At 35.8% G+C, this 24,568-nt stretch overlaps 3 protein-coding genes across 4 annotated transcripts; 2 read left to right on the plus strand and 1 right to left on the minus strand.

The window, feature by feature from the left end:
- The first annotated feature begins 5,977 nt into the window (after window positions 1–5,977).
- On the plus strand, window positions 5,978–7,931 carry LOC133831332 (protein LITTLE ZIPPER 3). Of its 2 annotated transcripts, none has more exons than XM_062261591.1 (2): window positions 5,978–6,252; window positions 7,360–7,931. In XM_062261591.1, exon 2 carries the CDS (start codon window positions 7,424–7,426, stop codon window positions 7,649–7,651), a length of 228 nt encoding a protein of 75 aa, XP_062117575.1. In that variant the 5' UTR covers window positions 5,978–6,252; window positions 7,360–7,423; the 3' UTR covers window positions 7,652–7,931. The 2 variants fall into 2 exon arrangements, with proteins under 2 accessions (XP_062117575.1, XP_062117574.1); XM_062261590.1 differs by lacking the exon at window positions 5,978–6,252 and adding an exon at window positions 6,375–7,230.
- Window positions 7,932–9,215: 1,284 nt separating this feature from the next.
- On the plus strand, window positions 9,216–12,876 carry LOC133831333 (uncharacterized). Its single transcript, XM_062261592.1, has 5 exons — window positions 9,216–9,340; window positions 10,194–11,051; window positions 11,131–11,946; window positions 12,052–12,569; window positions 12,658–12,876. The coding sequence occupies exons 2-5, from the start codon at window positions 10,194–10,196 to the stop codon at window positions 12,797–12,799; spliced, it is 2,334 nt and encodes a 777-aa protein (XP_062117576.1). The 5' UTR covers window positions 9,216–9,340; the 3' UTR covers window positions 12,800–12,876.
- Window positions 12,877–17,295: 4,419 nt separating this feature from the next.
- LOC133831334 (CAAX prenyl protease 2) lies at window positions 17,296–21,260 on the minus strand. Its single transcript, XM_062261593.1, has 7 exons — window positions 20,970–21,260; window positions 20,305–20,517; window positions 19,390–19,501; window positions 18,802–18,873; window positions 18,411–18,473; window positions 17,847–17,924; window positions 17,296–17,641 (listed from the first exon to the last, which is right to left on the minus strand). Exons 1-7 carry the CDS (start codon window positions 21,171–21,173, stop codon window positions 17,487–17,489), a joined length of 897 nt encoding a protein of 298 aa, XP_062117577.1. The 5' UTR covers window positions 21,174–21,260; the 3' UTR covers window positions 17,296–17,486.
- Between the last annotated feature and the right edge of the window lie 3,308 nt (window positions 21,261–24,568).

Genomic DNA, 24,568 nt, shown 5'->3' on the forward strand with positions numbered 1-24,568 from the left:
TACAGAGTTTTCTCTAGTAGTCCATTGATATAATATATGTAGTTTTGTCCTCCATTATTGGTTCGTTAATTATAGTTGGTCAAAATTGTCATTTTACCCTTCTTAATTACCTCTTGATCCTTCACTACCATTAATTCACTAACGAAAAATTAATCTATAATATAATTATAGATTTGAGTTCAATAACTATTCAGTTCTAGAATCAACTCTTAAGGGAACCAATATTCGATGTTAGGAAAGCATGAATTCTATTATTGTAATTCATGTTCCTAGTCATCCATAATATTGAATCTCCAAAACAAAAGTCATTAGCCTCATTATTCTAAGAGACCGTAACGAGTGAACCAAAAGATGCAATAAACATAAACATGAGTTCATGAATACTCATGATTTATACTGATCTACAAATGATCATCTATTATGATAAGAATTAAATCTTTATGTCAAACAACAATTTTATAAAAATAATTAATTTTCATCGGTCTTGTCATATATAATCTTTATTATATACAACACATTTACTAAGATGTCTATCCACATCAGTAATCCGAATCTAGATTACTTGCATCTCGTATGCTTAGCAAACCGTACCAATAACCATTCATTAAAGATTCCTTACTTTAATATGTTACTAACTATTTTATTCATTATATATGATCGTAATTCTCTCGTACTAATACAAGATCATATTCTCACGAATGAATATGGAATTTTCTTGATATTAATATATAATTAATTCAAACAATAATTATAACATTCAAATATCAAATATAATAAAATTGTACTATTATTTAAAAATAATAAAATGTCTTTACATCCTTTTAGGGCATTAATCCTAACACTAAGCATCCTCGGGACCATATTTCCTGAGCTCACAACAAACTCTTGCGCATGCTGCAGAATGGCCTCGTAAGCCCAATACTGTAACTCCGGGGCAAAACCATATAAACTATACTTCAACTCTTGTTGCACCTTCACATCCTTCTTCCTATCACATAACACCTTCTGGTGATGCATGTCCTTCTTACAAGAATTGATAAGCTTCTTGTAAGAGAACTTCTGATAACTCTTGAATAAAAAGTTATTTCTTGTGCTTTTGACAGTATAAATGTGGGAAAATCGAGAGTGATGTTAGTTTGTTATTAACTGTTGTAGCTAATTTTTGTGTTTTTATGATTTTAGTTAGTTTAATTTGTTTGTGTAGTTTTTAAGAGCTAAGGGGTTGAAAACAATATTTTCATGAATATATATTTGTAAAGAATAAAACTAGAATTATGAAGTTATGTAAGCTAAATTTTGATGCTTAAATATTAGATTTGTGGTAGCAAAACATATTTTGGTGAAGCATTTTGATCATGTTTCATTTGGAATTTTATGCATGCTAAGGAAGACTGATTGACAATTCATCAAGTGAGTGGTTGAGGTGGCAAGTACATGGGGCATTAGTCAATGTGGAGGCAATTTTCAAAGAAGAAAAGGAAAGGAAGCTCACGTGTGAAAGGAAATAGGGGCAATTTTGTACTTAGACTACTAAATTGGGTAACCTAGAGAAAAAGAAAAAAAAAAAGGGAAACCAGCTGCATATAAAAAGAAAGCAGTCACCATTTGAGAGAATTATTCTAGAGTTGCCATTAGAGAAAGAGGAAAAAGGGAAGTGAAGAAAAAGAAGAAGAAGAGGAAGAAGAAATTCCAAGTTTGAAGAGAAGAATCCAAGGAAGAAAAGGAAGAGGAGGAAGATAAGATTATTAATTCAACATTTTTGGCTTGTTTTCTCATCTTTAATCTCATTTAAGTTTGTAATTTCTTTTAACTTTTTCTATTTAAATACCCATGAGCTGTTTTGATTTTGGATTTGTGCTCATGATATCAGCCATGAACTAAATCTTTTGAGGCTTGAATTATTGATGAACTCTATGTCTTAATTCTAATTTTCTAGCATTTTATTTTAGCAATTGACCCATTATTCATTTAAATGTGCTTATTGATGATTTTTTGTTGTTGATTGGGCACCAATGGCAAGATATTAAATTATATTTGTGCTGGGAAGTTTGAATATAATTGATAAATTTGAATGACACAAGTGAATAATTTTGTTAGGTTATGTTTGTAAATAGCATATGAATGTGTTATTTACCCTGTGTAACCATTATGAATTGATGCTTAAATTCTGAGTTCTTAAACTAAATTGGCATAGGAATATGATAAATTAGGTGAAAGAATTAATACCATAGAATTTGGAAAAGTTCTATGAATTAATTTGGAATTCTTGTTAACCCTGGGTAATTTTGCTGAGATTTTACTGCAACAAAACGTACAGGTCACCTGTCATAGATGAATTTAATAATTCAAGACCATTTCACCAAATTGAATTCTCTTGCTTTTAGATTGTCATCTTAGTTTATTTTGAAGCATTTTCAATTTTTTTCATCACTATTAAATTGTTTGGTAATTGATTTGTGCACAATTATTTGATAATTCAATCCATGTGGAGATGATATTCAACTTATCATTATATTACTTGTTGACTGTGTACACTTGCATATTTATGATCAAATTAAATCACAACAACTTCCCTCATGGATAGCTAAAGAAGTAGTCTATGTCCTCAACTAGCTTCAGTATATCTCACCATATATTCAACTTTCCATCCGGGGCATTTAGAACCCTCTTAACCAAGAAACAAAGACCCAACTTGTACACATCTTCAACAATAGTGTAGGTTTTGAAAGCATTCTTCAGCTGTAGGAGCTTTATTTTCTTAGCATCATTAAAATACTCATTTATCAAGCATTCACTAGTCAGACGCTCATCCAACTCTGATTGTGACAGTCCAGAATTGAAATTCAACCCCGTCACCAGAGCAAACTCTCCCATGCCGAATGTACAAGCCTTCGAGCGCAAAAAGAAATGCACATTATCTTCTTTTTTACTTGCTAATTTTCTCAATAATAGCTAATGCACCAAAACTCCTGAGAAATTAAATTATGAAGCTAAGAAGAACTGTTTGAAAGGGGATTTCTTAGCCCTTTCTATCAGCTCGAGCTCCACAAACCTATTCTTAATGGTATCCAAATGACTACCAGCCCTATATGTGACTTGGTTAGGAAAGTGATCACCAAATGGTATAAGAAACTTTGGCATCTGCATCGATACATGAAAATAATTAGTGAGAAAACAGAAAGTTAAACAAAATCAGGCAAAAATTGTCAAAAAAATTCATAGTAAAACTGAGTTCAAAGCTGCTATCAAGCTGTCATCGAACTGCCGTCGAGACACTATTGAACTATAATCGAGGAAAAAAGTACACATCTATTTAGGTAACCATAAAGCTATTGTCGAGGCTAATTATATCAACCCCATTGATAATTCTTCAATAACTCATATTGAGTTGCTATCGAACTCAATTGAGCTCTAATCGAACTAAATATGTTCATATTGAGCTTGCATCGAACCTATCGAGCAAGATCAGAAAAACCAGAAGAAAAAAACCTAGAACTTTGAATCGACATACCCATTCTACAGATCTCACTGAAACATGATTTTACCTAAAAAAAAATGGACGAGTGTTCATGATTTTACTTTAAATCTCTCGTGAGGTGGTTCGATGGAGGCCCTTTGTTTGATTCGACACTGTGGGTCTTGCTTTGATGAAGAACCGTCGCTGGGAGGAGCTCTGCAAGGTCGATGATGAATGTGGGTGGTACCGGAGGAAGATATCACCGGGATGCAGAGGGAAATCGGTAGAGAGATAGATTTGGGGTGTGGGTTTTGGTTTCCATTTATGGGTTTAGGTTCGAGCGAGAGAGAGAGATTGGTTCAGTTTTTTTTTTTTGTTGACGAGGAGAATGAGAGGGATATTTTTGATAGATGGGGGATCATTAGCATCAAATTGAAAAGGGAATAGTAGGTGACATTTTGTTTTAATTTAGGTATACTATATTAGAAAGTGAAATAAGTAGAACATTTCAATCAACATTTTATTAGTCTATTTTAGTTAAAATATACATATATATAATCTAATATAAGAAGCCCTTGATTAGTAGAAGTTTTACTAAATTTACCATGTCATATCTTCCAAAAATATCACATTTAAGATAACATAGATGTAAATATATTGACCAAAAAAAAAAAAGATGACTTGACCTTCTTGTAGTTTCCTTTTAGTTATTTTAGTTAAGCAGTGTTTGGGATTCTCAGAAAGATAAAGCTTCCCCAAATGTATAAAATCTAAGCCTATCAAATGATTTATTCTCTTATTTTTTAAAAATTTGTCATATACTTATAACCTTCCATTCCATATACTTACAAAGCCGAAAGTACCACTCGACAACTTTGAGAGCAACTCTACTTATGACCAGTATTTTAACAAGAAAAACGCCACCATTACATGTCTTCACCTTTTTGTTTTTATTTATTTCTTTATTAAGTGTTCAAGATTGTTGCTGCTTTATTTTTATTTATTTATTTATTTTTCAATATTTAAACTCCATAAAGTTGATGAAATGGAAGTGTAGTAGTAGTGTAGGTCTCTAGAAAAAAGAAAAGAAAGTGTTTTGTTTTAGGTTTGGAAAATCAGCTGCGAGGTATGCAGTGATGCACATGGCATGATGATATGGCATATTTGGTTTACTTAAGATTGGAGCAATTAAACCATCTTATCTTAAATGAAAGAAAAGATATGAACTCAAAGAAATGAAAAAATTGGCCCGTTAAGGGTAATTTGGTAATTTCGAGCATTGCCAGCCCATGAGTTGAAATTTAATAATTACATTGATGTAAGCATATAGACCCTAAAGAGAAGTTAAGTGAACGAGCTCCACGAGGGGTCAACAAAAGGAAGTTGACGATTTTGCCCCTCGTATGTGATTTTTGCATTGCAAACTTACACATACCCATCCAAAACATCATCTGTCAGCCGTGATGTTTCACGTTAAGCCACTCATATCCCATGAGGGTTTTGAGGCTGGCTTTTGGCCCCTCAAAACACATTAACTCTTTGCTCTTCTTGACTCAATTGCTAATAAAACTCACACATCCTTAAGTTAAGCCCCAAAAAAACAATAAAAATAGGTGATTATGATTACAATAACGGAGAAGGAATGCAAAACGATGCAAGTTATGGTAAGAAATGGGATAATAGTGATTTGGGTTACAAGCTTTTTGACAAGTTATAGTAATAGTAATGATAACAAAATTGGATTAATGTGGTAACATAACATAAACTCTTTTCTTTTCTTGGTTTTATTCAAATCTTTTTACGAATAATAATAATAATGGGTTCCTTCCAATTTTGCCCCCATTCATGTAAATCTTTGATGTGACTTATTAGATACAATACAAGATTATACTCGTTGCAAAATTTGACTAAATAAGAGTATGCAACAAAAAACCAACCCCATTAAAACAAAGAGACATTATGGTAAAGAGAGAAGAAAGAAGGGTTTTGATAATTGACAAACAGTTCCCAACACAAGAAGAAAAATAGAAATAATAAAAAGAAGAAAAGTATTAATAAAAACAAAATAGTAATTGATTATGTTGTATATATAATAATAATATTTTTATTTTTATATATGTGTATATGTGTGGAAGAGAAGAGGTGAGGTGATGATGGTTCGAACCCAATCCAAACCATCATTGCGAATCTTGGGACGGCCTAGCCCACCATCATTTTTTTACAAGCCCTAGCCATAAGTCCCATAATTGTCCCTCTCTCACCCATAATGTCTCTTTTTATTCCCAAAGTACCCCTAACCTCTCCTGCCAAAGCCCAAAAAACCATCATCATTCACATGACGCCATTTGCACCATCACACAACCAAAACACACTAACTAATAAAATCTTCTATTCTATTTTTTAAATAAATTTTTTTATATATATATATATTTTAATTTTATTATTTATTTTTTTATTTTTCAAAACAATAAGAGTCTTAACCGGCCGCCTTCCATGCTTACACTTGCATGATTGTTGTGTCAGAGAGAGAGGGGCATGTCCCCTCCTCATGAGCTTCCTCTGTTTTTGCTTTTTTTTTTTTTTATTAATCTCAATAACTTCATTTTGCACTCCCTATAAATTACCACCATTCTTGTTCACTTTGCATGCTCCTCCTTATTTCACTTCTTATCATTTTTACTTCTCTACCACCATATTACCTAGCCAAAAAAAAAAAAGAAAAAAAGAAAGAAATCACAAAGCTCTTACTACTACTTCTTCTTCTTCTCTTCTAACCAACCAACCAACTTGAAAAGGTGATCTTTTTTGAAAAGATAAAGAGAGAAAGACAGAGGCCCACACTTCTCTCTCTCTCTCTTTTATATACATATTTTTTCTTTATTATCTATTTGTTTTTCTTCAGATTATGTTTGCTTACTTACTTTCATTAAGAGAGACAAACATGGTGTTTGAGAGTTTTGTATGGTGTGCTATATATATTTATATATATGTATGTGGTCTTTTCTTTTCTTTTTCTCTCCTACATTGGATTGTTTCTGGTAGAGGGAGTTTTCCCATTGCTTGGTTCTCTTTTTGGCTTTTCTCACCTCATTTTGAGGAAGGAATGTTTCTCTTCTTGGATTCTCCAACATCCAACTTTTCATTTTTTATTTTAATGATTTCTTTGTACCTGTCTAGATGGGATACTATTTTCTATTATAATTATTATTAGTGTTGTAAGTGTGACTGTTATTGTTATTATTATTATTCATTGGTTATTCAACTTTCGGTATATTGCTTTATTTTTTTTCAAAGGAAACCACCCTCCTAAATCCCAGATAAGAGCAAGAACTGTATTTCAGAAATTACGTCTAGTTAATATACACAAGTTCAAATCCTAAGTCATGATTTAGTCACAACTTTATCCTTTTCTTTCATGTTTGGAAAACCGAAAGAAGCCTTTTTTTTTTTGGTAATGAAGTGTAGTTTCAGTCTACTCTTATTCCTTCTTTCTCTTCCTTTTTTTTGGCCATTTCTCAAATATACCCACTTGCTCTATTTATTTGCCTAAGTGGTCCAAATTCTATAGAGACAACATCACATGCCCTGGCATTCCCTCCTTGTCCCCTATTGCCAATTATATATAGTAGAACTTGTCACTAGAAACTGAGATTTTTTTGCGAGGAAGAGTAATTAATTGTTTGCTTGCAGTACATTCTAACCTGATCTTTTGACCCTTCTAAGTTAGCTAGATCTACTATTCAATTCTAAATTTCTTAGTCTCCAACTCTTTGGTAAACATTTCCATATCCACATTACTTTCATTCTTTATAACATAGTATTTTTCAGAATGTCCCATGTATGTGTTATGATTTCTTCTTCTTCTACCTGCTATAACATTAGTTTTTTTTTTTGTTTTTCAGGGGCATCTTTCATCTTCACAGGAAAATCTGAAAAGGGTTTGTTTGGTTTGTTGTTTTCATAGCAATGGAAAGACTGAACTCGAAGCTGTACTTGCAGAACTGTTACATAATGAAAGAGAACGAGAGGCTTAGGAAGAAAGCTCAGATTCTGAACCAAGAGAATCAAGCACTGCTTACTGAGCTGAAACAGAAGCTCTCGAAGACCAACACGAAAAACAATGCTAAAAACTCTATCCCTGACCTTAATCTGAGCTCAGGTTCTGGCCAAAATGCTTCCAGTTCCAACAACTGATCTTTATGTGACTATGTAGCTGGTTTAAGAATGAAAATATATGTCATGACCCCACTAAGGCTTACTTTTTTTGTGAAATACCTTAGTCAACAGCTGTAGTGTTCCAGTAATTAGTTTATATAAATATATATATTGGGGGGGGGTTTAAATGTTCTTCTATTTCTATCTTTCTTTTCTTTTTTGGAATGGGGGGTTAGGATATGAATATCAGAAATACAGGGGGATGTATCAGCCTATATCTGCTAGAAAGCAATATAATATCATTGTAGTTTTTTAGTTCTGTCTCTGTGTCATTTATTCTTTTCTAAGTTTAATGACCATATAATATTAATAATAATAATCAACAGACCATGCAATACCAAATATTTTAAGAGATGTATAACTGGCAATTGGATAAGAGGAAAAGGGGCTTAAATTCAAATGCCAAAATTTTATATATGCCATGTAGTGTCATATAGATGAAATATGTTGTGTGAGTTTTTTTTTTTTTAAAATTATAATAAAAAATGTGTATTTATAGATATGAAAGGGGACTTTTCCTTCAGATTCTGTCTGAGGAGTGTGATGGGAGGATCTATTGGGAGGGCGTAACGTCATCAAAGATTCAGCATAAGAATAAAAGAAGTCAATGAGGTGTTGTTTGGTTTGAAAAAAGTGGCACTAGAAATATAACATACAATATCAAACTCCATGGATATGACAAAGGTTGACCCATCAAAAGAGAAGACTCTTCTGATAAAAACATAAAGAATGTCTAATCAGATTTCTGAAGTGTGAAAGTCTTCATATCTTCAACAAACCTTATAATAGATAGACCCCTATACATAACCCTTTTCCCACCACCTCCATTTCTTCTAAAGCCACCAAATTTAATACTCAGATTATACTGTACCAACCAAAAACCTAAATGGGTATTATTTGAATTTTTATTTGTTACATTAATAAGAGAGATTTTTCATAGTTAAATGATCTCAAGCTTATCTGTCTTATATGATGAGCAACAGCCTGTAAATTTTATCATTAAAAAGTCCAGTCCAAATAGCAGCAGGCAGGAGTGGCACTGGCAGGTACTCATGATAACAAAATCCTTCAAAGGCCAGAGAAGAGACAAAAACTCATATGTCATTTGAAAACAAGAAAGGTCATATCAAGGGATTCCTAAATTTTTGAGCAAATCCAAGATTATCCTGTGTTTTTAAAGGGAAATTTGACTTTTTATGCTTAATAGTGTAGTGTAATACAAAATAATGCTAGGCATTTTTAACATTACAAAATAATGCCAAATTTTTTGCTAGTACCCAAAATACCCCTGTCACAATTCCCCCCATCCCAGTTTTGATTCTCCCTCTCTCTCTCAAACTCTCGGTCACAAACTCCCAACCCCCCGACCATTGAACTACCCAAATCTCCCCATCGGTTTCTCAAGCTTTCTCAAGCTTTCTCTCTCTCTCAAGCTTTCTCTCTCAAACTCTCGGTTCGAGTCCCCGTCGCGCCCCCCGTCGAAGTCGCGTTGCCCCCCGTCGAAGCCGCGTTGCCCCCCGTCGAAGCCGCGCTGCCCCCCGTCGAAGCCGCGCTGCCCCCCGTCGAGCCCCCGTCACAGCCCCCGTCGAAACCCCGCGCCTCCGTCTTGCCTCTCGCCGTCTGTCATCCAAAACCCACGGTTCAAGTTTCTCCATACCCAAAACAAAGGTAAGCTTATTGTTTGTGTTTGTGTGTATGTGTATGGATTAGTGTGGAATTGTTTGTGTATGGATTAGTGTGGGATTGTTTGTGTGTATGGATTAATCTGGTTTGTTTTGGGTATGGAATAGTGTGGGTATGTTTTAGTGAAGCCTGGGATTTTTGTGGGTCTGTAAGGTTGCTCGATGGGAGGTTCGATGCATGCTCGATGGGGGTTCGATGCATGCTCGATGGGGGTTCGATAGGTTAAGACATTAAGGGTTCCAAGTTTAGGTTCGATGCTCGATGGGGGTTCGATGCATGCTCGATGGGGGTTCGATAGGTTAAGCTGTTAAGGGTTCCAAGTTTAGGTTCGATGCTCGATGGGGGGGTTCGATGCATGCTCGATGGGGGTTCGATAGGTTAAGCCGTTAAGGGTTCCAAGTTTAGGTTCGATGCTCGATGGGGGATCGATGCATGCTCGATGGGTTGTGTATTTTTTGGGTTCGATTCATGCTCGATGGGGTTCGATGCATGCTCGATGGGTTTGGTATTTGTTGGGTTCGATGCTTGTCGATGTTGGTTCGATAGGATAGGCCTTAGGGGTTCGATGGGGTAGGCCCATTATGGGTTCCGGGTTTAAAACTAAGAAATTAGATGCATGCTCGATGGGGGTTCGATGCATGCTCGATGGATTGGGTCTTATGTTGGGTTCGATGGTGGTTCGATGCATGCTCTAGGGGTTCGATAGGGGGTTCGATGGGTACTCGGGTTGGGGTTCGATGGGTGTTCGAGATGGGTTCGATGGTTGCATGTATGTTTATTTATGGATTTTTCATGCGACTTTATTTAAGTGTATTATTGTTATCTTTATTTTTTGCAGATGCCGAAGTATCTTTTACCCTTGACAGATCACTTTCCTGGACGAGTCACATATAGGGGCAATGGTTACTTTAAAACAATCAAGGACAAGTTTGAGGAGCTCGGGTTGATAGAAAGGGTGAAGGAATCCCCATTCAAACAATTTTTCATGGCTGAGAAATTGGACTTCTCTGCATCTCTCATGCATCAATTAATGTTGCGCAAGATCCAGTGCTTCAAAGAGGATGAGTTGCATTTACATTTGGGATCTAGACCCTGCAGATTTGGTAGAGGCGAGTTTGCTTTGGTTACGGGGTTGAACTTCAGTTCCGGGCCATCTGAGACTGATTTGAAGAAACACTTGACTAGTGACCGCTTAATCAAGGAGTACTTTAATGATGAAGAAACAGTGAAGTTAATGCATTTGGAGGCTGCTTTAAAAAACTGCACTATAGTTGAAGATGCCTACAAGTTGGGCCTATGTTTCTTTGTTGAGGGGGTTTTACTTGCACGAGAGGGCAAGTTAAATGTCTGGATAGATTCGCTGAAGATGGTGGAGGACACTGAGTACTTCTTTACTTACCCATGGGGGAAGGTGTCTTTTAACAAGCTTATGGATTCATGTAAGAAAGACATGCATCATCAGAAAAGGAACTATGAGAAGAAAAAGGAAGTTAAGGGGAAACAGAAAGAAGCAAAATACAGTTTGTATGGTTATGTCCCTGCATTGCAGTATTGGGCATATGAAGCCATCCAGCAGTTTGCACGTGAGTATGGTATTAACCATGGAAACCAGTTTCTGAGGATGCTTAGTTGGTCGAGCAATAAGGAGCGTCCTATTTCGAAGGCCGACCTTGCACCGATGTTCAAGAAGACGAGTGTAAGTTCTGCTATATTATGTCAAAATAGAGTATTCTTTGGTGGTTTCAAACTGACTTAATGCTTTGTATTTGATGCAGTTGATTGTGTTGTCCATGTTGAAGCCCCGGCCTTCGGAGATAGATTATTATAGCGCTCTGACGGAGGGTGATGCTCCCTTGTATCCCGGGTTGGGCCAAGAAGAAGAGGTAGAAACTCCCACTGATTTTGAGAAGGTGGCGGAGATAGCTGCTGAGGTTGCGAAGGCAGCAAATATTTTTGTTGATGGCCCTGATGATGAGGATACCCCAGCCCCCATCGACCCCACACCCTCGGCCCCAGCCCCATCGGTACACCCCAGTCCTGATCAACCTGATTTACGGGAGGTGTTGGAGAGGTTGGAGCGAGTCGAGAGTCGTCAGGATACCATCCTAGAGAACCAGGCGGTCATCATGGATGTTGTCAATAAGATCTTGACATTCGTACAAGATCTTCCAAATGATTCTGATTCTGATTCCGACTCACTTGACCTCCCAGATGATTTTGTCTCACATGACATAGGCACTCCTCCCCCGATAGTACTCACAGCAAATCCTGAGACCCCAGGTGTTGCTATTATAGAACCTGGGGATGTTGTTGGTGTAGAGTTTCAATTGGCCAAGAGGAAAAGACGCAAACCTAAGAAATTTGAAGACTACACCGACCCAACCAGAAAGAAAGCTCGTTTGGATGCGATTGATGACGTGCCATTAGTCCTCGACCCTCTAAAGAAGCCACTTGCTACACAGTACAGAACGGTCGGCAAGTGGTTGCTTGGAGATATTCCGAACAAGACGAAGAGGGATGTCCAATCTGGTGTGTATGGTCCGAGTTGGTTTCTGACGATGAAGACACCACAGTTTTGGATCGATGATGGGGTAAGTAATTTTATTAAATTTATTAATATTTGTTATCTGGTATAAGCAGTGGGTTCAATAGGGGTTTCGATAGGCTGATTAATTACTTTCCAATCATTTTTGCAGCATATTGATGCGGCCATGCATATGCTACGTAGGCGTCGACAGTTCTATCCCGGGGCGTATCGGCAAGATGGTGTTGTGATGAATATTATGTTCTCACAAGTGGTACCGGCTCGTTATGATGCATATCAGACTGCCAAGGAAGCGGATAAGAAAAGGTTTTTGTGGGATTCAGATGTGATATCAATGATTACGGGAATTGACAATCAATTTCTGGCATCGTGGAAGGGAGTAGACACTGTATATTGGTGCCAGAACTACCTTCAAGCGCATTGGTTTGCAGTTGAAGCCTCCATTTCTACTTGGACTCTGAATGTTTATGATTCGGACGTGACCGTGATAAGTGATAAACAACTGCAATCTTTTATGAAGTCATGGTCTACTTTGTTCCCATCGTTGTTATTACAGTCACAACTTTTCAAGGACGACCCTCGGTTGACGATTCCACCTGGAGCTAAAAGATGCAAAGAGTTCAATGTGCACCGCATGCCAGTTGATTCAGTACCCCAAACCAAAGTCAGGTAAACAAAAGTCTAGTTTTTATTCAAGTTTTTTAAATTAAATTCCATGTTGATTTTGTTACTAATGCAATTTATGTTTTGGTTACAGTGGAGATTGTGGTGTGTACGCCATCAAGCACATCGAACACTTATTGGGTAGGCTACCACTTGACACGATTTGCGATGACAACATGGAGTTGTTCAGAAACAAATGGACAGTTGACTTATGGTATCAGAATGTTAGACATTGAACATTCTCATGTTATATTTATTTGCTTAAAATGTAGATTTTTAAGAAATTTTTTTGAGTCGAGTATCTTTTTATTAACGACAATTAACAACCAAAATTCATTAACGACAATAAAAAAAGAAAACGAAAAATAACCTTCAACTTCAAGTTTAAATAAAATACAACAAAAAATAAACTCAAAGCCGAGCTTTGCATGAGGATTTGTTGTGGCCACGACCACCACATCTACTACACTTACGCATTGTAACTGGTTTTTCCCCGCCAGATGGCCAACGATTTGTCCTTGGTCTTCCTAGCTTTGGTTTTTTTGGGCGACCAACTTGTTGTTTCTCTATGGGTACACCAACTACCATATTCTTAATGTCATCTGGAAGTATCCAGTCATCCTCGTTCCCAGTTGGGTAAATGGTTTCTTTGTACGAATTCCTCCATGACTCAATGGTGTAAAACGGTGAACACAAGGAGTAAAGGTTCACTCCACGCTCTATAGCTGCTGCAGCTGCATGGGGACAAGGTGTGCCTATGAGCTGGAATACCCCACATGAGCATGATTTCGTCATCAAATTCACCTCAGCATCGCTGTCTGCACCAGTTACATGAAACTCGAATTGACCAAGGGCATAGACATTCATGAACCTTCCTTTGTCAGCATTGTTCGATACATCTGCCTCCATCAGGGTGGATAATTTGGTGGTAGTCTTCTCTGTCACACTACGTCGTTCAGAAAACCAAGACTGTAGTGTGAACCGAATGAATTCTAAAAAAATTGTAACTGGAAAGGTTCTTGCATCCTTGGTCTTGTTGTTGAAGCTTTCAGCGTAGTTGCTAGTCATTATATTGTATCGTTTTCCAGGAAAGAAAGGACGAGACCACTTATCGAAACCAATTCCCTCCAAATAGGCAGCTATAGGAGGATCCATTCGCTTAATATTTTCATAATGCTTTAGAAATTCCGTCTTCTTCCATGCATAGGCTGCTGCCCACATCTCACTGTGACAGTGATCAGTCTTGAACTTGGCTTTCACATTCATACTGATGTGATGGTAGCATGCGCCGTGGTAGGCATCAGGAAAGACAACCTCTAGAGCATGAATAATACTCGCATGCCTATCTGACACGAAAGCCAAGTCATCAACGTCCCCAATGGCTTCCTTCAACTTCGTCATGAAATATTTCCACGAGTTGTGGTTCTCACTATCCACCAACCCGAAGGCAATTGGATATAAATGACTATTCGCATCCAAAGCAACGGCACATAGCATGTGGCCACCGTACTTATTCTTCAAGAACGTGCCATCCACACATATCACAGGACGACAAAATCTGAATCCTCTCCTACAAACTCCAAGGGCAAAGAAGCAATATAGGAAACGACCATCTTCAGTGACAAAATCAGTAATTGTACCTGGATTCTTTTGCTGCAACATGTGCAAGTAGGATGGCAACTTGCAATACGAATCCTCATATGTCCCCCTAACATACGTAAGTGCCTTCTCTCTACATCTCCATGCCTTTTCATAACTCATATCAATACCAAAATTTTTCTTCATATCCTCCTTTATGTTGTTTGCCATGTAACTGGTCCCATCAACTGCGTATTTGTTCTTTATGAGGTGTCCAACGACCCACGGTGCAGCTTGACGATGACCTTTTTGTCGCACTTCTAGTGAGCATGTGTGTACGCTCTTGTATACCGTGATCTCAAACATGGGGGACATTGGTTGTTTTTTCCCTCTCAATCTCCAACAACAGTCAGGATCTTTGCATGTGATATACCACACGTCAGTACCAGACTTTTTCACCATATACTCAAAGTTATTCTTCATTGCAAATAGAGCAGCTTTGGTTTTTAAATCATTCTTGTCCTCAAAAGTCTTCCCAACATATATTTCTCCCATTGGTCCACCAGATGATGAGGAATGGGTTTTAGCAGATGCCTCAATATCTTCTTTTGTAAACATTGGGGCACTCCATCTGGTGTGATCTTCTCTTGATACAATTGTCTCCCTCCACCCAGTGTTATCTTCTGTCCTAGCAGGTTGATTACTGCTTCGAGCAGGTGCTCGGCGTCCTTGAGTTGGGAGAGGTGCCTGTGCAAGAGGCAGTCCTGACTCTTCTTCTACTTGTTGGGCTTGGGAAATGTTTAACTCCTCATTTGAAACATCTGCACTATAATACGAGTCATCCTCGGAACCATCATCATTATCTTCAAAGCAATTACCAACTGGATCATCATTCACATAGGGATCGTACTCATATGCCTCAAGCACACCTGTGGGACCTCCTTGTGGTATATCAAGCTGAATAGTAGCCATCGGATCAGTAACTGGAACAAAAGTGCCCACCTCGCTAAGATGCTTGTAACTGCTACCTGCAAGAGATGGATCGATACTAGTCGTGTCTTTTTTGTTCACACTAGGAGAAGGATCTGATATGAAATTCTTCTTAAGTGGAGTCACACATAAGACTACCCGTTCATTCAAGCTTATTCCTAAGAATACACGAACTTGACGATCATTCTTCAATTGAACCGGTGCAAATGGTTGCTCGCCGCATACGTATGGCACCTCGAGTTTCAATTCATACACCTCTCTATCCACCTGAAATGTCTCGTGCAGTATGTCAAGTAGTTGCAAGTAAGTGACATCATTCTCTACTGGTATCACTTCACCTTCAGCATCCTTAAAATACCATTTCCTACCATGCATTTCCCAAACACCGTTGTAAGAAACAAATACGTAAACAGTAGAACCTGAAATAAAAAAACACAAACACAAATGGTATTTTAATGATGTTGAAAAACATGACCATCGAGCTTGCATCGAGTAGCTACCGAGTAACCATCGAGCACATGCAACGTAAAAAAATATGTGCAATCGAGCTTGCATCGAGCATCTATCGAGCATGCATGAAAAGTGAGAATGCACATTACCATCGAGTACCCATCGAGTAGGTATCGAGTACCCATCGAGTACAACATGCAACGTAAAAAATGATGTACCATCGAGCTTGCATCGAGCAGGCATCGAGCATCTATCGAGCATGCATGAAAAGTGAGAATGCACATTACCATCGAGTACCCATCGAGTAGGTATCGAGTACCCATCGAGTACAACATGCAACGTAAAAAATGATGTGCCATCGAGCTTGCATCGAGCAGGCATCGAGCATTTATCGAGCATGCATGAAAAAGTGAGAATGCACATTACCATCGAGTACCCATCGAGTAGGTATCGAGTACCCATCGAGTACAACATGCAACGTAAAAAATGATGTGCCATCGAGCTTGCATCGAGCAGGCATCGAGCATGCATGAAAAAGTGAGAATGAACATTACCATCGAGTACCCATCGAGTAGGTATCGAGTACCCATCGAGCAGAACATGCAACGCTAAAATTGGTGTGTCATCGAGCCTGCATCGAGCAGGCATCGAGCATCTATCGAGCATGCATGAAAAAGTGAGAATGAACATTACCATCGAGTACCCATCGAGTAGGTATCGAGTACCCATCGAGCAGAACATGCAACGCTAAAATTGGTGTGTCATCGAGCCTGCATCGAGCAGGCATCGAGCACCCATCGAGCACAACACTAACCCAGAAAATTCCCAGAAAACGCAGATCGACAAAAAACCAGAAAAAACCCAAAAAAATGTACAAATATTGCTTAGATCTATACGAAATGCTCAAAAAGTTTAAAGGAAACATCACTAATCCAAGTATTTAAGAAAAAATTGCTTACCCATTAAATTTTTCTCCAAGATTTCTCAACCCTTACTTTAGTCTACAAATGGCTTTCTTAGTGGCGGTCCCAAGCTCTACCGTGGTCTCTTAGTGGTGGTGTGAGGTGAGGTGAGGTGAGTGAGAGTGAGAGTGAGGAAGAAACAAGAAGAAGGAAGAGATGAGGAAGGAAGAGAGGGGGAGGGAAGAGATGAGATAGTTGTTTTTAGGGGTATTTTGGGTACTAGCAAAAAATTTGGCATTATTTTGTAATGTTAAAAATCCCTAGCATTATTTTGTATTACACCATGCTATTAAGCATAAAAAGTCAAATTTCCCTTTTTAAATGGGGTTAACTCTGCCTTTTGACTTTTTTTTCCAATTGGGTATAAAAGACCATGGAAACTAATCTCCCATACGTATTTTTTTTCATCCCTTTTGTTTTTGCAGAGTATCTTGTAATGTAGATTGGGTCATCATAACCATATCTTATACAAATGAAAGCGTGTAAGCTTAAATAATACAGGCAGGCTGGCTCTACCAAGGCCAAGTATATATAATTATCTCTAGGGTCGTTTCATAACACCGTACGTCTAAATTTCATTGGTCAGTCTGTCATTTCATTTTTATTTTAAACAAAATATTAGGTTGAACCAATTTCAAATTGTGTTCAAGATTGAAAATAGTACTTACATGATTTGGCTCGGATTATAGCTTTCATAGGGTTAATAGTACTAACAATAATAACAACTTGATCAATCATTACACATGCTATATTACAGGTTTTGTATCTTATTAAAGTTTTATGGCAAAAATTACCACATAAAACCGAGTTAAAGTTCGTTTTACAAGTGAGGCGTAAAAATTAGCCTGATTTCTCAACAAATAAAATTTGAGAAGCTATCAACTGGAAAATGAGAGCACATGGTGTGTTAGCAATGGTGCAAGGTTTCATTTTCGTTAATGATTTACAGTGAAGACTTTACAGGTTCACTCCAAGAGCAATATCCATGCCAACATTTGCAGTTATTTGTTCTATCATTGTACAAATCTGGCTGTGTCAACGGAAAAAGAAGCCACATGAAACCAAACAATCCAGCTAGAAATGCCACACTGACTATGCCTGAAAAAGTAAAGAAATAAATGGATGAAAATCACAAGCAAAAGAAGAAGTGTTGGATGCAAATACCCACTGTCAAGCAAAGCAGGAAAAAGAAATGTGCAAATGCATAATCAGAAACAAAAATAAGAAAGAGATAACCAAGCAAGAATCACTTTTCATTAGCCAGCCATGTATGCAAGGCTCCAAATGACTTTCCTAGTCATACCTTTGCTTCTTGAGAAAAGCACTGGCAATCCCATAAAATTGCAACATATGTGAGCTACCAATGGAGCGAGAAGATTCCCTGCATAGATTAAACATCTACATAAATTCATTTACTGTGGTAGATAACAGATATCAGGAAACAAGACAAGCACTAATTTTTTAAGCCCAGAAATCCTTAAAAATCACTTAGCAGACCCAAGTTCAAACCAGCTACTAACACCCACAAAATTTTTGAAGCAAGGACTATAGTAATTGCTATATTTGTGCCAAATAGGGACTTGAAGCTTAGACATTGTGGGAGCAAACCACAGGCCTAATCATTTGATCACTTTTTGAGCCACCAAAACAATCATCGACCTTTGTATAACAGTAATTAACTCAACTTAAACTATTCTTCTTAGGCAATTTAACTCAACTACTCTGTTCTCTTTATGAGTAAGGATAACCGCATTTAGTTTCTCCTGGTCAACAAATCAGTGATTGGCTACAAAGGATACAATGTTAAAAATCCACCCGAAGATGAACAATACTCTATCCAATACATAAGATCTGCCACTACACTTACCAGTGCGAATGAAGAGAAAGGACGCGTAAGAGCCAAAGATCAGGGTGTAACCCAGCTGAAAACCTGCAAAATGAAGTTTGGTCTATCAGACATGAGTATTTTGTGTTAAATCACTATTATAAGATACAGCTACAAAGACTTGCTTTTCAGACCTCTTACCCATAACTACTCGAACTATCCTCAAGTGTCATTTGGGCATGAGAATGTTGAAACAAAAGATCCCAAAAAGAATGAAACAAACAAACAAGAGAGAGAGAGAGAAGTAGAAGATCATTTTCTTTAATTTTATTTCAAAATTTAAACACATATCTTTATTTTATTGCAATTGATTCTCTAAGCTAAAATTAAAAAAATCAACATTCACTGGGGGCAAGAAGTGAAAGGATTATACCTACAGCCAAGAAAGATTTAATGAAGTTATAGTTTTGCTTGCTGTAGACCTCCATAAAATGGTTTAAATGAGCTGCAATATAAGAGGGAAGATATTAATGATATAGCAAGAGTGGCTTATTAAAAAGTCAAAAGCATTGAGATAAAGAAAGGATAACATGCATTGCGTGTTAGGCAATCTGATGCAAAATAGACTAAAGCTAAAACTTGCACTATATAACTCTTTCAAGACGATTTATGATTGACAATAAGTACCTATTGAATTTGTTTCAGCTTTTCACTCACTGCAACATGTAATTTCAAAGAAGAAAATGAGTGCCTTTAAGCCACGACTTACTCAAACTACAAATTTTAACAAGCATAAATGCAAATCAATGTATATAATACAAATATCAATCTAAGCGGGGATATCAGGTCAGACATTCTTGCTCATCTTCTATACAATTCTAACCATTAGTTAGTAAGGCCTGAAGACTTTGCGGAAACAGGTGAAAACTTTAAACTCATTAAGCGTTATTGTAAATTTTGATGTGCTAATGTTAAAATTACAATACATCCTAGCAGCGGCTAAAATATGACACTAGCTTACCCAAGCTGAAGAAAACAGGGCATAGGAATATGACGCTGCTTATTTTGAAACCTCCACAGAGAAGCAACGGTACCATACATGCTCTAAACACCAGTTCTTCAGTAAGTGGAGCCTGTTCATAAAGTACCATCAACATTTGATACAAAGGAAGACTTCTAAGGTTCAATCTTTCCAACAACAAATATAAATATAATCATAGAACATTCAAGAATGACTCAGAACGTCTTTGATCAATCAACATTTCAAACAATAAGTCAAGTAAAAACTAATGAATTCATTAGGATTTTCACTTTCAGAAAAAGAAGCAAGACAAGGCTATAAATCATGTTTCATAAAATATCAGAAATTGTATAAAACTGTCGAGTCTCTCATTTTTACTTCATCTAATTTATGAACAGATTCTAATTCAGTAACTTGAAGAGCAAAACATATGCTATTACAGTAAATCATATTTGTATAGCCCGGTGTTTCTCCTAAGATAAATCCCAAGAAATTGATTTCAGTCGCCCAAAAGATGAACAATACAACCTCTAGTGTTTAACCCAAAATAACATTTATTATTTGAAGTGAACAAATATATTTATACATATATAGAAAAAAAATTAACAAAATAACAAAAAAGTAAGCATCTTTTATATGGCCATTGTGATATCAAAGTAATTGAAATTCTCCCCCACTTACATAATAAATCATTATAGTTTAGCTCTATTTAAGGTTGTGTTGATGTGCCCTATTATATCATATTGTATTATGATGAATTGTTTTTTATAACATATTTTTATTTTTATATAGTAACACTTTCGGTATATTATACAAGTCAATACCAAACGTGTTACTATATAAAAATATGCTATAAAAAACAATTCATTATAAACCAAGCTTACCCTAAATGATATATTATATACATATACTCACCACGACATAATTGCGCCAAGCCAAAATATTGGAAGTAATCGAGAGTCCCCATTCTAGTAGACTTTTCAGGGCATATTTGATACATCCACAAGCAGTAACTCCGCTAGAATTCGCGTATCTACTAATCGAGTCGATCAATAACAGAGACTTGAGGACCAATGATCCAGCATACATTAAACAAGTCAATGAGAGAGGAAACACCACAGCTTGCCACTGTTTTACAAACACAAAATTTCAATTTCAGCTGGCAATATTTTGACAAATCATGCTCTTTCCGCTCTTCAAATTACATAATACTATAAAAACAAGACTACCCATATCACAAAAAAGAGTTCCAATCTTGAATTTCCTTAATTCATAAAGAATGATAAAATGGGCAATGAGATGCTCACAATATGATCCAGTCGAATGCCCAAAGCGCCAAGAAAATATGAGATTTCCCTGCTTCTCAACTGGCTTTACACGGTGAGAAAAATGTAAGTTTAATTCTAAAAATAATTGAAATTAAAAAGAAACCCATTAAAGAAAGAAAAAATAGTAAGCGAACGAGCTTTAAACCTAAAGCTTTAAGAAACAGTTTTGTCATCTCAAAATTAATGGCAACGAAGTGGAATACGAGTTATAACAATCAGAAGAATAATAATTAGTACATTAGAGAAGCTTACGGGAAGGATAAGATAGCAGAAGACAACAGAGACAAGAGATGAAGTAGCGGCGCATATGAACCGTCGGATCATGAAGTCTTTCACGGAAGGCGGTGGCCGGAGGCGAAGGACTAAAGTCGGAGCGTAGAGAATGGCGACATAGGATAAGGCCATGGCCGCGCAAGCCACCGCGGCCAGTGGTTTCGAAACGGCTCCTTCCTCCATTATTATGCTATGCTGAAGAAGCTTCTGATAACCCAAAAGACAGAAATTGAAGACAAAGATCTGTGGTTTATGGTTTATACTTTTGTTGACTTTCAATGCCGTGCTTGCAGTTTCATCTTCGAATCTCTTGTCAGCCTGGGTCTTGGGCTGATGAGGCCAGATTTTGTTCATATATGTCCAATGGGCTTCTAACTATTGGGCCTCTCATTTGATTTCATACTTAGCCCGTCAGGACATTTTTTTAAAGAGAATTTTATATAAATATGAGAAAAATATATATAATTTCTAAATTTATGGGAAAAAAAATAATTGTACAAAATATGGTAAGTTTTGGAAAAAAAAAAGTTTAAAATATGGTAAATAAATTACCATAAACTTAATATTCTTATTTTCTCTTCTCTCCTCACGATCTCTCTCTTCTCATTTCTTTCTTTCTCTTCCCCAATTCAATGGTCATCTCAGATTTCTTCTGGCGTTGCTACCTCCGCTGCTGTCTCCGACGACGACGACGACGAACTGCTTTTCTTCTTCTGCTTCTTCTTTCTTTCTTTCTTTCTTCTTTTTCTTCGTCTTCTTTCTTTCTTCTTCTTCTTCTTCTTCTTCTTTGGTCTTTCTTATTCTTCTTTTTCTTTCTTCAAATCTAGTTTTTTTTTTTCACATCTGATTTTGAACTTCATATTTGATTTTTCTGGGTTTTTTTTTTCTAAATTTGTTTAAGTAACTAGGTACTTGACTTCATATTTGATTTTTCTAGGGTTTTTTTTTCTAAATCTGTTTAAGTAACCAGGTACTTAACTTCATATTTGATTTGATTTAAGAAATGTACTTAAGAAAAGTTAACTGCTATTATTTAGTGTAGACTAGGGTAGTATAAGAAGCTAGGTAGTTGAATATTTTAGGGTACTTTTAACATATGAAAGCTTAGGTTAGCTGATTAGTTTTTTTGGTTGAAAAGGACAAAAGTTGTCAAAAGGTTCTTCTATGTGATGTTTAGATCAATAGGTTTAGCAGCCAAACATTCATCAAATAAGGTTCTAACATAAATATTTATGTGTTTATTGATTATTTAAAGAAATAGAACTAGAACATTTGCTCAAAAAATGTATCGATATGTTTACAAAATTTATTTATAATACAAGTACAAGAAATAAAAAAACAAGCAAACAAAACTTTTGATTTTTATGAGTTTTTTTTTTCCAAATCTGTTTAAGTAACTAGGTACCATGACGCTTGAATCATTTTATTCATATCAGATTTTTTTAGACCTAGGTGTAACCAGTTACAGTAGCGATTAATTTAGATTTGATTTTGCTTTCACACCTGACTAAGTAACCAGGTACCATAGCAATTGGTTATTTTTTTATATTTGATTTTTTTTTTCAAACCTCGCTGTAACCAGTTACGATTATGATTAGTTTATATTTTTTGTTTGAATCTTATTTTTTTTTCCAAGACTGGCTAAGTAATTGTTTACCATTGCAACTGTCTCTGTTTTTTTTTTTTTTTCCAGACCTAGTTGTAACTAGTTACCTTCAAGATCAATTTAGTTTATTTTTTTTCATATCAGTTTTTTTTTTCCAAATCTGTTTAAGTAACCAGGTACCATGACGCCTGATTCATTTTATTCATATCTAATTTTTTTTAGACCTATGAGTAACCAGTTACGATAACGATTAATTTAGATTCTTTTGTTTAGATTTGATTTTGTTTTTACACTTTACTAAGTAACCAGGTACCATAGCAATTGGTTTTTTTTTAGATTTGATTTTTTTTTTCAAACCTTGTTGTAACCAGTTACCATATCTTCCTACTAAGCTTTGAGCCTCTCAGCCATTTTTTCTTCTCCTCATTCTTTAGTAGTTTAATTCATCCCCCATCCTCTTCACAAAACCTCCATTAAAATTCCTTTCTTTTTACTCAATTCAATATATACATATATATATACATATTTTTTTCCACAGATAGATCTAATCTAATCTTAGCTAGATGTTACTAACAACCAAAACCAGTAGAAGATGTCTCCAGTACTCAGTGAAGTTCTTCTTTCTGGGTATATGATAAGCTCCAGCCCCAGATCTAGCCTTGCCCTTCGCCAACCTCCCCAGATTTTTGCATCGCGAGCATCACGATACCATGACCATGCCTGAGCGCCTCTGCTTGCCCGTCGACGGAGATCGACATCTGCCTTGGAGCTTGCTGCAATATTGACAATGCAAGAAGAAGAAGAAGAAGAAGAAGAAGAAGAAGAAGAAGAAGAAGAGGAGGAGGAAAAGGCGTACAAGAAATAAATTGGAAAAGGAATACAAATTGATTTTCATTTTAGGCTTTAAGTTTAATTAAATTGTTTTATTAAGTTGTGATGGGTCTGAGTGGTCCTTTGTCAGTCTCTCTCGGTGTGGCAAGTCAAGGAAGAAATAGATTAAAATATTTTATCAAATATAAATAATAAAAATTAACACAAATAGATTAAAATTATAAAAATAATCTCAAAATAATAAAAAATAGGTACTAAAAAAAGTATAAAAGATAAAATATGGTATACAAATAAAGTTTTACAAAAATATGGAAAAAAAACTCCCATAAAAATGTAAACAAATAAAATATACCATAAAAAACTTAAAAAAAAAAAACTGCCATATTTTTCAAAGTTTATAAAAAAATCCCATATTTGGTGTAATTTAGTCAACACAAATATGAGATTTTGAAGCTTCTCCTAGGAATAACATATTTTAGTTTAAAGTATACAAACAAAAATACTAAATTGACCCTTGAATTTTAAAAAATTACTTGATTGGACCCTGTATTTTGTTATATTATATTTTAGATTCTGTGTTTTACAAAATAGTATCATAAACACAATTTTGATCAAAATAATTTCAAATATAAAATTAATTGTTGGGTCCTCAGCAATGCAATAAATTCAGAGAAGTCAAAAAGTGGTTGAGGAGAAGACAATAAAATATTATATTTAAAATTATTTTGATCGAAATCAGGTTCAAGTTCAAGATGTTATTTTGATTCATTTTGCAAAACACATGGTCTAAAATATAATTTAACAAAATACAGATGTCAATTTAGTATTTTTTGTATCATATTTTGTATTTTTTTTTATAAAAATTAGTATTAATTTTTTTCTATTAGTTTAAGGTTATTTTTCTTATTGTATATTTTGTTATTATTATTATTTTTATAATACCACAACCCTGCAAGATAATGAATATTGTCTTTTTGTAGCATTTTGGGCTTAATAATTGGGCTTGGGTACCCAATAAAAGTTATTTATAATTTTTTAAGGATTAAGGTTGATATTTAAATATTAAAAAAATTATTTAGATTTGGGATATTAGTTTTTGTCCGTGTTTTCACCAAGTGACACGTGACACAAATGAGTAATT

The sequence above is a fragment of the Humulus lupulus genome, chromosome 4 (assembly GCF_963169125.1).
Source record: "Humulus lupulus chromosome 4, drHumLupu1.1, whole genome shotgun sequence".
NCBI classification, from domain to species: domain Eukaryota; kingdom Viridiplantae; phylum Streptophyta; class Magnoliopsida; order Rosales; family Cannabaceae; genus Humulus; species Humulus lupulus.